Source organism: Rhea americana, unplaced genomic scaffold (assembly GCF_003343005.1).
Source record: "Rhea americana isolate MKP2758 unplaced genomic scaffold, rheAme1 scaffold_428, whole genome shotgun sequence".
NCBI classification, from domain to species: domain Eukaryota; kingdom Metazoa; phylum Chordata; class Aves; order Rheiformes; family Rheidae; genus Rhea; species Rhea americana.
This window is the reverse complement of record NW_028186566.1, coordinates 260,703-273,313: the sequence shown is the minus strand read 5'-3', so window position 1 is coordinate 273,313 and position 12,611 is coordinate 260,703. Positions and strand designations below refer to the sequence as shown.

General features: G+C 43.5%; 1 protein-coding gene across 3 annotated transcripts in view; it reads right to left on the bottom strand.

Annotated features, from left to right (window-relative positions):
* Positions 1-217: 217 nt before the first annotated feature.
* The window catches only part of COMP (cartilage oligomeric matrix protein), a 35,197-nt gene continuing 22,803 nt past the window's right edge, over positions 218-12,611 (bottom strand). For all 3 annotated transcript variants that reach the window (XM_085315356.1, XM_085315355.1, XM_085315354.1), the window contains exons 5-21: positions 11,455-11,506; positions 9,310-9,482; positions 8,313-8,450; positions 7,471-7,548; positions 7,153-7,311; positions 6,476-6,580; positions 6,215-6,322; positions 5,481-5,640; positions 4,050-4,168; positions 3,591-3,643; positions 2,963-3,156; positions 2,332-2,510; positions 2,055-2,103; positions 1,581-1,777; positions 1,270-1,442; positions 953-1,092; positions 218-810 (exon numbers count right to left, since the gene is read on the bottom strand). In XM_085315356.1, coding sequence (XP_085171482.1) covers positions 752-810; positions 953-1,092; positions 1,270-1,442; positions 1,581-1,777; positions 2,055-2,103; positions 2,332-2,510; positions 2,963-3,156; positions 3,591-3,643; positions 4,050-4,168; positions 5,481-5,640; positions 6,215-6,322; positions 6,476-6,580; positions 7,153-7,311; positions 7,471-7,548; positions 8,313-8,450; positions 9,310-9,482; positions 11,455-11,506 — 2,136 coding nt within the window. In that variant the 3' untranslated portion in view covers positions 218-751. The remainder of the gene's footprint in view (positions 811-952; positions 1,093-1,269; positions 1,443-1,580; positions 1,778-2,054; positions 2,104-2,331; positions 2,511-2,962; positions 3,157-3,590; positions 3,644-4,049; positions 4,169-5,480; positions 5,641-6,214; positions 6,323-6,475; positions 6,581-7,152; positions 7,312-7,470; positions 7,549-8,312; positions 8,451-9,309; positions 9,483-11,454; positions 11,507-12,611) is intronic.

The window sequence follows — 12,611 nt, the reverse complement described above, 5'->3', positions numbered from 1 at the left end:
AGCTAGCTGATGCTATCTGGAAGAACAAGGTAATAGCAGAAGGAGTTTCTTGAATGAAAGATCCTGTGCAATTTACACTGCTAACAAAGTTATTAATTCAGCTGAGGATGCTGTAGAAATAGTACTGCTTTCAGCTTATGAAGACTTCTTTGTTACATATTCATACCAGAAGCATTTCAGAAGATGAAAGAGCAACATGCATAGGACCAAGAAGAAGTAAGTATTAGAGTATTTATTATCCAACATTCTAGAACAAAAATGCTCTCCCTAAAGTGCTTTTTTTATGTTTTGTGAGCAACTTGGACATAGGCTGCTCTTGCAGTGTGCTTTTCAGACCAACGCTGAGTTTGGTTTGCAGTAGGTCTTGAAAAGAGTAACATTCACACTTGAGAGCCTCAGAGGAGGGGAAAGATTCCTGGGAAACATCCATGCTAAACTTGCTTCAATAATTCCAGCTACTGCTGGTAGCTCCTCAGCACATCTTTTTTTCCATGTAGTGTAGAGAACTAGTGTTTACAGCAGCATAGGCTTCTATTCACACTTGATGTCTACACCTCTGCAATTCCACTATGTTTTCATAGCATTTAAAGAAAGTTGCTACTGTAGAAAAGATGCCAGATACTGCAGTGACACTTGGTGCAGCGCAGAGTGCAGTGGTACATTACTTACAGTTCTTTATACAGTATACCAGAGGCAATAGTGGGACAGCTGAGCATTTTTTTTAAAAAAGCAAGTGTTTTTGGACAGACATTTAAGCCAGAGGTTGATCTTGCTGAACTCTATATGTTTCATAATCTTCTGGAATAGTATCTGAGGAAGATGAGATTAAAGCAAATATAGATTAGAAGTGGAACTGGGAAAACAGAATGATATCCTGCTACAGTTGTATGTATGCTAACCAAGAAGACCAAAGCACAAAAATTTCTGAGCTTGACCTTCAAAGCTAACTCACCATTGCAGCGGTAACGCAGGTTTGACCAAATAATGTTCTCTTGTGAGAAGCAGAAAACTCCTAGACGTCCTCCTCGCATAGTTGTATCAAGGACAACTCCAGTGTCTGCTACTACTTCAGGGCCTTCATAGAAGCGAGCTCTGGAAAAGAATAGGCATGTATAGAACGTGAGCACAAGAATAAGGAACCAATTTCTACAAGGGTGGGGGAAAAAAATCAGATACTTTCCCTCCTCTTTACTACAACACTGCACCTGAGATACTTGTTTTGTGTATTAGACTTCCAGTCAGCTACAGAGAGGAAACTAAACCCCTTACCTGATGTATCCAACTTGAGGCCGATGTTGCAGGAACCAGCGATAAGAAGTCTTGTCCTTCCAGCCAGAATTGCGAGGGTCTTTCCACAGCAGCTTGACCTGGTCCGTAGTGTCTCCAGTGTGCCAGAGAGAGTTACGAAGATATTCACCTGGGCCTGTTTTAGACTTCACTGCCTAAAGGAGAGAAGAGACTGGTAAATTGTGAGGATAAAGGCTTTATTAGCCATAGCTGCTGTCCCACTGTATGGGGGAAAGCAGCAGAGCTAGGAAAAAGGCAAAAATCCATTACTAATTTTCCCCTTGTTTCTTTACCTTCAATTGAATTCCAGGTTCTGCTACTGCTCGGAAGGGGTTTGCCTGCCAGTAGGTCTGTTCCATCTGCTTCCACATGACTACATAAAAACTGGAACTGTCCTGGTAGCCAAATATGAAGCCAGCATAATCATCATCTGTGGCTGTGTTCACATGGAATGTGCCCTCGAAGTCCACTCCATTGAAGGCCGTATAACCTTTAGGTGGTTGGAAAACAAATACTCTGTATTCTGAGGTAGAACATAGATTTGTTTCTCTCCAGAATCGGAGAGGGGAGGGGAGGGGAGGRGAGGTAGACATTGGTAAGCAAATCTGACAACTCCGCTTACTATACAGAAAGTATTTCCCCCCACAAAAGGGGACAAGTGGATGAAATCATTAAGTAGTGTCTGAAATACTTTTAAAAGCTGCACTGAGAAGAAAGATGTCCAATTAATGAGCCATAATATTCCAACAGAACAAAAAGGGCCTCACCTACAGCCAGGCCAGGATCACTATTCATGGTTTGAACAATTTCCATGCCCTGTGAAAGACAAGTGTTGACTTATTAGTATATACTGCAAATATACTGACTTCACGCTCCTGTTTGTTAAACAGTGAGGGGAGAGAGTCACAGAGGTGAGACTATAAGATTATGACAGTGTTATACAGTAGTGCTAAGCCTGTGATGACTTTTAATGGAAACTGCATCCAGTTTGGTACAGACTTGTCACTAYCTGACTTGCTAGCCAATTCTGAAGCAATCTCCTACCTGGTTGAGGACAATCCAGTTGGGGTCAATCTGTGCATCACCCTCAGGGTCCAGTACAACTGTCTGGAAAGCCCTGAAGTCTGTTAGTGTCACTTCTGCATTCTCTGGGCACACATCAATTCTGTCAATCACCATGTCTCTGTCAAAATCCTCTTCACAAAGGTTTCCCACACCATCACCTGAGAGAGCATGTTAGAATGAAAGAAGTGACAAACTTTCATTAATTTCCTGCTATCCTTTGCATTGGAGTTTTACTCAGCTGGCTTTTGGCTATCACACTTTCAGGTGACTATGTCTATACAAGGTTAGGTGTTCAGAGCACATAGGCAATGTTGCCACATGCTTTCTTTTCCTATGAGTCAGCTGTGAAGAACCCCTGACCCTTCCCTCCTGCTTGCAGAGATGCTGTGACTAGAAACATCTTGAACCATAAGTACTTCTGGAAGAGAGCTTTTCTCAAATATTAACCTAATGCCAGAGTTACTGGAGACCTGAAAGTGTCCTAGGACTACCTCAGGTCAGCACTGAGGAGATTTAACTTCCTGCCTATCTTGGAGGTCAAGCTAATATTCACTGACCTCCAGGAGCAGCAGAATCCCATGCAGAGCTAACATGGCCCCTTTCCCCTTACCGTCCGAGTCTTCTTGGCCAGGATTAGGGACAAGCCGACAGTTGTCAGGGCCTGGAGGTTTCTCATCTGGAATCCCATCATTATCATCATCATCATCACATTCATCTCCTAGCCCATCATTGTCTGTGTCCAGCTGGGAGCTGTTGGGCACTGTTGGGCAGTTATCCCGGCTATCTTGGTGACCATCTCCATCACTGGTGGGGGAAAAAAATGCATTATACAAGTAAAGCATGTAACTCCTTTCTAGGGAGCGGAATCCTCTGCAAGAGGAGGGAAAGTTGGTGATTTTAGCCTTATTATGTCTTAAGCAATTACAGTTACACATACAATAGACCAGAAATAGTCCAGCTGTAGTCTATGAGCAAGTTTGAGGCAGGCAGTGAAAAGTAAGCCTGCTGTCAGCAAGCTTACCTTCTCTAGCCTTTGGCCCCCTGCCACYGCTGACAAGTTTCTTTGAGGTCTGAAGAGAAAATTTCCCCCTCTTCTGTCTGGTAAAGAAACAGGCTCAGGCCAAACCTGCTTCTTGTGGAGTTACCAAAATACACCTTCCCCTGCCTGCCTCCCCCACCGTGCCCTCCGCCCCAGGATCTCATGTAACCTAAGTATAATTTTTGCAGTAAGCTCTCACCTGTCTTGGTTGGTGTCACAGACATCTCCCACTAGATCATGATCAGTATCTTTCTAGTAAAATAAAGCAATAATCATTTAAACATGCAATAGATAAATTGGAGAATTAGGAATAAAGGAGAACTAAGACAAGGTGTTAGTCTCAGTGCCACAGTTATTTTGGTCCAAAAGTAGAGCTCATGATAGTGAGAGTGTTCCTTATGCAATACTTGTAGGTTGCCCTGAGGAACTGAAACAGCAATAAACACTAATGTGAGAGGTAARAAGAGATACATCCAAGATGTAAAGCTGCCTCTTTGCCATACTCCTCTGCACACTAAGACTTTTGATTTCTAGGTGCTGTACTTTAGCATTACAGGATGGTAGCTAAAATTTGCAATTGACCTTAGGTAAATGGGAATGCAGTCTTCAGCAAGCGAAATGAAGTGGTAAGATGGCAAAATTGGAAGTGCTTACTTACCTGGTCTGGATTACTGACTGTTGGGCAGCTGTCACACACGTCTCCTACTCCATCTCCATCACTATCTTTCTGATCAGGATTAGGGATTCTTCTACAGTTGTCTGTTGGGTTTTTGATTCCTGTAAAAACAAAAATGACCCATCAAGTCATCAGTGCTATTAGGCTATATGCACCAARATCACTTCTAGATGTAAAAGACTGGGGGGGGAGGGGAAAGGGAAGACAAAACCAAAAACCTAAGACAGCCTTACTGTTTGTTCATTGTTCAATTCTCCATTAAGCTCATAAAATGAAACACGTTTCAATTTTAATGTATGTTTTACATACTTATATTAATTTAGGTTACCTCCTAGCAACTACTGGAGGAAGAAGAGCTCAGCAGCACCTTAACTTAAAACATACTTCAGACTGCACCATTGTGGGTRTCTAAGCACACTGTTGAAAATGACCCTAAATGCATTCCTTAGAGACAGCGAAGGAACTGAGGAATGTTGCTCCAAAATGGCACTATATCCATGTAGGAGTTAGAGGCCAAAAGGATGAAGATGAAGCTGTCTGCGGTTCCCCAAACCGTAACAGATTCTTTTTCCTCTAAAGCAGACATCTATATAATTATGAAATAAGTCAAGGTTAACTTTGGCTGTTTTGCATGGAAGATTTAGACAGTGTCTTTTMAAGGCCTGAGACAGCCAGGAACAATCTAATCAGCAACCTGTATGACTTCACTTCCCACTTTTCTGTATTTACCTACTACACCAGCAAATCATGCCAGCAGGGAGCTACTTGGCAGGAAGCAGCAAGACCAAAACAGCACTAGATGCACTGGAAATAATCTGTAAATAAATATGCATGCGTCAGGCCAGCAGCAGTTGTGATTTCTGGCTTTGGAAAGCAGGCTTTGTGTAAATAAAGCATTGCTAGTACATAACACTGTTTTTAAAGCCAGCTACATGCCCCCCCCCCCGCCCCGAAATATAGCCCTGACACATACTGCCTTGAGCCAATAGCTTCTAATAACTTGGATTTCCCTGTACTTTTTCCACAAGTTTAAATTGCAGCACAAAGTAGTGTCCTTGTCTGGGTTGAAATCTGTTTGTCTGGTACATGTTTCTTTCTGAAGGATACCATAGCACTGATTTCTGAATGTGCACAATAAGCATGCTAACAAAAATTGTTAGCACTAGACTGAAAATAGTGTGTGATAGATCTTTTAACCCTGCAAGAGCTGCACTGTGAAGGATACTGACTTGACTGCTGATCTTGGTGTCTAAGAATTGAGCTGTGCTTCATCTTATCAGGAACTAGTTCTGTTCTTGCAAAGCTTAAGCTGGTTGCCTGCTGTTAAAATCCATAGCTGGGCACCAAATAGCTTTCTGGTTCTTGTATCAGTACAGATGAACCTCTTGGAGGACATTCTCCAGCTGCTCTTACCGTCACCATCCATGTCATCGTCACACTCATCTCCTTTTCCATCACCATCGATGTCCCGTTGATCATCGTTCTTCACGAGGCGACAATTGTCACAGGCATCACCRAAGTTATCTTTGTCTGCATTACGCTGGTCTGTGTTGCGTGTGTACACACAGTTGTCCTGCAGAAGAGGGGCACAGTCTGAATGGACGTGTTTGGCACTAGGCATGCTAGGAAGGCATGAAAGAGATGAAGATTATGAGGTATGTCACTAGCTGCTCTGAGCAGCCCAGTAGTGGGATCTGCAGCCAGTCTGTTTAGCCTAGTCACTGCTTCTTCAGTGAATACCAGTAATACCTATAAATATCTCCAGAGTCTGATGAAATGAGAAGGTTCCCATCCCTCAGGGGAACATGACTTCCAGATTCTCTTCAGTCCCATTAAGTTATTTCCCACCTGCCGGCCTGCAGGCAGCTCTAACAGCACAACACAGAACAGCATGTCTAATGGCATATTTATATCTAGGCCTTGTAAGTAGCCTCTTGTTCAGGTCCAGCACAAGTTCCCCAGACCCACCAGAGCTCAGCTAGGGCACAGTGTGCAGAAATTGGCATCTTCAGACTATCCAGATAAAGAGGAAACATCATATACTGTGACCTGCAGGTTCTCTAAATTCACATTAAAGATGTGCGTAGGTGCTTTGTAGGACCTCTGGGTACAGTTGAGTATGTCAGGGTAAGTCTTAGAACCCAAACCTCAGCATTTAATATCCCATCTCCATCAGCATCGTCATCACAAGCATCTCCAATTCCATCCCTGTCCGCATCTTCCTGGCCAGAGTTGGGGACAGTCATGCAGTTATCCTGAAAGAAAAAAAAACAGTCAAGTGCCAGGGCCTGCTGGCAAGTTGCACGTATTCTAAAGCCTTTCTGAGTTCTGAGGATGGGGCCAGTTCTAATCAGCACCAAGGCACGCCATCAAATCAGAACCAAGTCTCAAAGACAAACACATCTTACCTTGCGGCATTTTTTGTCAGAGCAGCGTAGCTTTTCATCAGGGACTCCATCAATGTCCGTATCCTTCCCACAGATATAGCCATTCCCTGCCCACCCCACAAGACACTGCAAGACAACAGATAAACAAAGTGAAGCTGCTGGTAAGTCTTCTAGAGACGGGCATTTGCCTCTAAAACTGAAAATCTTAAATAATAACAGTGCAGACCATTGCAAATCCAAGTACACAACACCGCTGGAAAAATATTGTCCATARCAGATAATTACACTGTAAATAATAGTATTTTAAGTAGCTCAGATACAAGCTCTCTGCTTGCCCCTGAGCTTATAAAGACAGATGCAGCAGCAGAATCTTTTGGCTCCAGGAAGATGCTGAACGGTATTTCCCCCTTCTCAGCTGCTGTGCAGTGCTGCTCTCTGACTGCCAAATTCGTCATGCTCCAGACAAAAAGCCAGTGCCTCCGAGGGGCAGTGCAGAGATAACCTGTTACTCCAGGAGCACTCCACTTCTCTAGAGAGCACTGGAAGAGCCATTGTGGTAGCTCAGGTGTCAGTGGGGAGCAAGGCTATGCTGGGGAGGCATGGTCTCCAGGAGAGGGCAGTGGCAGACCCAGGAGAGCAAGCACAAGGCAGGGGAAAGAAGTGAGCAGACCTCAAGTGCAGGGATGTTTGGACCTTACCACGCAGGAGATGGACCCATCACGCTCCACGATGCACTGAGCTTTCTCATGGCATGGACTAACTTCACCATTAGGGCAGCGTCTTGTTATCTGGCTCTTGCACCCTGTGATTTGATCCCCAACAAAACCGGGTTTACAAGCTCCACATTTGTAGGATCCCTGTGAGAAAAAGTAATAAAGAATTAACTATAACATGAGCCCCAGTCAACCTTTGCTGTACCCTGTCCTCAGCAGCTGGACTGCCACAGCTAACAGAGGGAAACATTCTCCAGAGCCTGGAGGAAGGAGCTCAACACAAAGCTTTCCAGTAATATTTACCCGTGTATTGATGCAGACGGAGTTTGGGACACAATTTCTGGCAGCACCTGTCTCACATTCATTGATGTCAGTGCAAACCTGGCCAGGAAGAACAAAATAGACATTGAGTCCTTAAGTAGCTACTTAGGTTATAGAATTAGGGCATTAGGACATTATCAGCTGCAGATATAAAGCCCCCAACACACCTTACTGGGACCCACAGCTCAAAGGTTTCACTAAGTCAAGGATCCCAACAATACTCCTCACCCTAGGCAAGTTTTTCATCCCCTATAGTCACCAGTGATTTTAGCCTGGCAAAATAGCTTAGCCCTGAGCTAAGCTGTCAGGGTATCTCCTTATTGTTAAAAGATAGGAAAGGGTCAATGGAAGAAGGTGGTCAAAGATTGTGTCCTATGACCAGTCCTATGACTCTCTAAATAATAGAAGCCACATGCTGTTCTTCCTTCTTTCAATATATTCTCACAGAACACACTAAGATTATTTTTTAATATATCTATCTACACGTTAAGTGTGTGTGTATRTGCGTGCATGTGTACCCAATAGCTGCATCAACTCTTCTGTGTCCTAATATAAGGAATCCCCAGGCTGTCTTTGTAGCCATAGATGAAGGTGTTAAGACTTGACATTCTGACCAGCACAAATTCAGCAGTAAGAAGGTCTTGGAATGGAAATTGCTTTGCTGCCAATGGGCTAGGACATCCTTGGCAAGTCTGTCTTCTCACTGCATCACAACCTTCCTGTTGACACGATGCAGTCACATATCTCCCTCTCGTATCTTTCAGGGCTCCAAGACCCTTGAGCTAATGGCTTGTGAAGGAAATCGAAGAGTCTGTGGGCCTTACCTGTTTGTTGGCCCTTGCATAAGCTAGTCCAACCCCTTCAACCATTTGCCCAGTGAAGCCGGGAGGGCATGGATCACAGCGGAAGCCGGGGACGGTGTTAATGCAGTGGACCTTCGGGAAGCAGGGGTTTGCATTGCACTGTAAAAAAGAAAGACGTTATACAAACGTTATTTTCACTGAATTCTTGTACTCTATACTGGGAGACACATTACATTAATGCAGCAGTTCCCATGTATTGGGGGTTAACATCAACCCCACAATCTCTCATGGATCCAYTAGTTCCACTGAGTTTTTAAAGTGAAGCACTATAGAGGTGATGTGGCTTTGCAAGACACTTAGAGTGGATTGGTGGACTACAAGCAGCCTAAGACTATGGTTTGAAAACCACACAACTAAGGAATCTCATAGACATGCAAAACTAACAGCTGAGTAAAGCTTTACCCATGCAGAGAGTAAACTTGATAGAAAAACCACATTTCACTTTTTAGAAAGAGAGATGTGGGGGGGAAATAAAACAACCAAACAAAAACTCCCATCCTTTCCCCAATATCTGCTAGGTACAAGTGAAGCAATCTAAACAGCATGGTAATATTTACTGTATACATGCATCTGTGCTTGTGTAATGTTCGATTCTGTTCCACACATCATAAATCTCACCTCTAGAAACTCATCAGCCACTAGCTCAATAGGTTGTAGGAGCAGAAGGGACTGTTTTGGTCTTCCAAACTCACCTTCTCATGCAGTACAGACGGAAGCATTTTATTTTGTTTGAAGCCTGTATCTTTCAGAAAGAAATATCTAGCTAGACTAGATCTAAAGACACCACAGAACAGAGCTGGCAGCAAGGTGAGATACAGACTTCCTTCCAGCAAAATGATGTTTCTGTTGAACTGCTCAGGGAATTGCAGTGCTTGCATCAACCACAAGACACACCAACAGCACTCCAAGAAAAGTGAGCCAATTTTGTAACTTCTGACCTGGTCTATTTGGCTGTTACCTCATTGATATCTGTGCACTGGGACCCATTGCCTGAATAACCTGGGGGACAGGGTCCACAGCGGAAGCCAGTGCTGGTCTCAGTGCAGGCAACTCCAGGGAAGCAGGGGTTTGGGACGCATCTGTTGAACTGTGTTACGGTGATGACAGGGCCCGTTGCCTCCGTATGCATGCCTAGAGGACAATAAGAACATTAAGAACTGTCACTGCCAGAGTCTACTATCAGGTGGTCCCATCATCTCAGCTATAAGAGCTCAGCATGTTTCACACACAAGATGCTTCCTTGCAGCCCTTCTGAGGGTTGAGCTGTTGTGCCTCTATTTTGTAAATGGAGAAAAGTGAAGCCAAAAGCAGCAACTTGACAGATTTCTGAGTCAGAGAAGATAAATAAAAAAACCCAACCAATCCAGAAGCTTTAACTCCCAGGGCAAAACCCTGGTCATGCAGCCCTCTTTGTTGGTGTAACACCCTTGTTTTGGGAGTTCCACAGAGATCAGTTCTTTCCCTGGTGTCTTCAAATCTATCACCCACTGGCAGCATGGGCACTGTATTATTAACACATTCATCACTTCCAGGCTAGAATACAGCAATATGATATACCCAAGCATTAAGTATTGTGATGCATAGGAAATTTCAACCCACACAAAATGCTGCAGCATTCCTACTTGGAAGCACTGTGAACACATGAAGTCCATCCTCACCACTGCAGACCAACTTCTCTTTGAATTTTAGGTCAAATGCAGTGTTTTCGTCCTTATCCTCATGACCTGATCTCAGAACACCAACAAAGAACCTAAGATCCCAGCCCTAGAATCAAAAATACGATCAGGAACTAAACTCCTACAGCACAAGAGAATTTGAAAAGTGGATCTTTGCGGGACAAAGAATTCCACTGAAGGTCAGTTCAAGACTGAATAAACTCCTCCAGAAACTAGAATTGTCCCAAGTCTTCCACACCCGCTACTCCAAGTGGGAGGCACATTTTCTGATCYTGCTTTCTCCAGCTTTTTTATCCAAAAAAAACTCCCAACACCCTACCACCAGCAGCAAAATCTTTACCAAGAAGGCCTATTCTCTTCATGTTTTTCTTCAGGAAGTAATGAGAGAACAAAACGATTGATGTGAGTCACATTGTTCAATGCTTGACTAAAAGAAGCTCTCTATGGTGATGAGTGCAGAAGAAGAATGTACACAGAGTAGAACAGCAAGCAGGGAAGGTACAGATCAAGTGACAGAGAGAAAGTTTGAGACAGTTTTATAAGCAGCTTATTTAAACAATTGCTGTGGGTGAATGCATTTCTGTGCTGCTGACCCCAGAGGCTTTGGCTAATCTTTTTTTCCAGCAGAAGTCTCCAAATGTGGAAACAGTTATTGGTCTGTCCTTTGAGTGTACCAGCAAACAACAAAGCATCTCCAAGAACCATGCTTTCTGAAAGTCAGATAATGGAAGTAAGTTTCAGTCCAGAAAAATCATTTAATGGAGAGCAAGATTTATACAAGAAAATTTTATGACCCTGCTTCCTGAATCCTCTGTAAACAAGCTCTTTGCTTGGAGGGTGACAGCATTAGGATGGAAGGAGTATCAGAGTAATGCCTCCTGGGAGCCTCCATTCACARCTCAAGGATAGCCAACAATATGCCACAGGACACCCAGTATACATTCCTGGGTAATTCTAACATGGGCCATAGGCTGGGTTATTAGGAGGCATGTGGCTGGGCAGGTTTTGGCACCTAGAATGCAGCAGTTGCCTTGAGAAGTGCAATTTGATATGTCATAGAACCACTAACAAACTTCATTTTGGAAACAGTGGAAGTAAACAAATACTAGGAATTTGCTTGAAAGAAATGTAAGCTTTCTAAGGCTATTCCTGAACCCCACACTTAAAGGGGTAACAACTTCATCTGCCTTTGAGCCATGAGGACAGCAGGGAACACAGATCCATGCACGCAAAATGCTTTGGGGGGTGGGGGGAGAAAAAGTATCATAAACCTTGAGTATTACCCTATGACACTCAGGACAATGGTGAAACAAGCCAATGCCTTTGGGTAGACAGTCACAGGTGGCATTTACTACTTGTCTGGACACAATATATGAAGTAGTTGTGGAAGGCAGCTGGACATTGGATATTTCAGCTCAGTAACTCACCACAAGCATCACACTCCATGACTGTGTTCTTCAGGAATGTTATCTCCTTAATCTAGAAGGAAATCAGAACCACCACTTAGCTAAAGGCTGAGTTTTACTCCCCCACAAACCAACAGTCCCACTGCCAAWAAAATAAAATAAAAAAAGCTGTCTCTCTGGAATTGCACAGCAAATTAACTCTTATCCCAAAGTCTGTGTTGCAGACTTTCTGGAAGCTGGAGTGGCTTGTTCTCCTGCAGTAAGTCACTCCTACTGCAGTGTTCCTACAGGTTAGCTGGGTAATATTACTCTATGACAGATGCAGGAAACATTGGATTTAAAAAACATAGAAAACAAGTGCCATAAAAAAATGAGTAATCTACTTTATTTGGGTCTTATACTCTAGACGATGCTGCACTAGAAGTCCTAGAGAGGTCTACTTCATCTGTAGCTCAGGTATTGCATAGGTAAAGTCAGGAGGAGATTCCTATGTGCTACTTCTGCAGATAAGTTAGGTCAGAGATGACTGATGTATGTCATTCTTTGGCCCTAATCTCCTTGTCATGAAGACATCTAGAGACTAATTACAAAGGCTCTTCTCTCCAGACTTCCTCTGATCTCCTCAAGGCTACTATTCCTTCAAGATTGCTTCAGTAAACAGATAATCCGTAGCAGCAGCAGTGAAGAGATGCTGTTTCCTTGGTGAAGAAAGGAGTATGGGACAGGCTCAAAGAAGCAAGTCAACCACAAGCTAATATTTATGTTTCTCCAACATCTCAGATAGCAATCCTAGCAGGCATCTTTCCTGCAAAAGCCTTCCTGGCTATTTACAACTGATGTTCAAGAGCAATTACACAACCACTCTTCCACACTGTGGACTTCATGTTTCCACTATCAAATCATTTCACTTTGTGCTCAGATAAAAACATCTGCTCATGTCTTTCTACTAGGTCCCAGATAAAATAGCAAGCTTTCATTCTATGTTTGATTCTTTGTTCCCTCTAACATGGCCTGGGGTCATGYATTTTTACTAGTTAATGGAGAGACAGATCTAACCAAAATCCTCAGAATATCTCCCATGGTGGTGGTGGTGGGGGTGGTTAGAGAGCAAAGGGCAGTATTTGGAATGTTGCTGATGGGCATCGGTAGTTCCTCTGTGCCAAGAATCATTCAGTCTG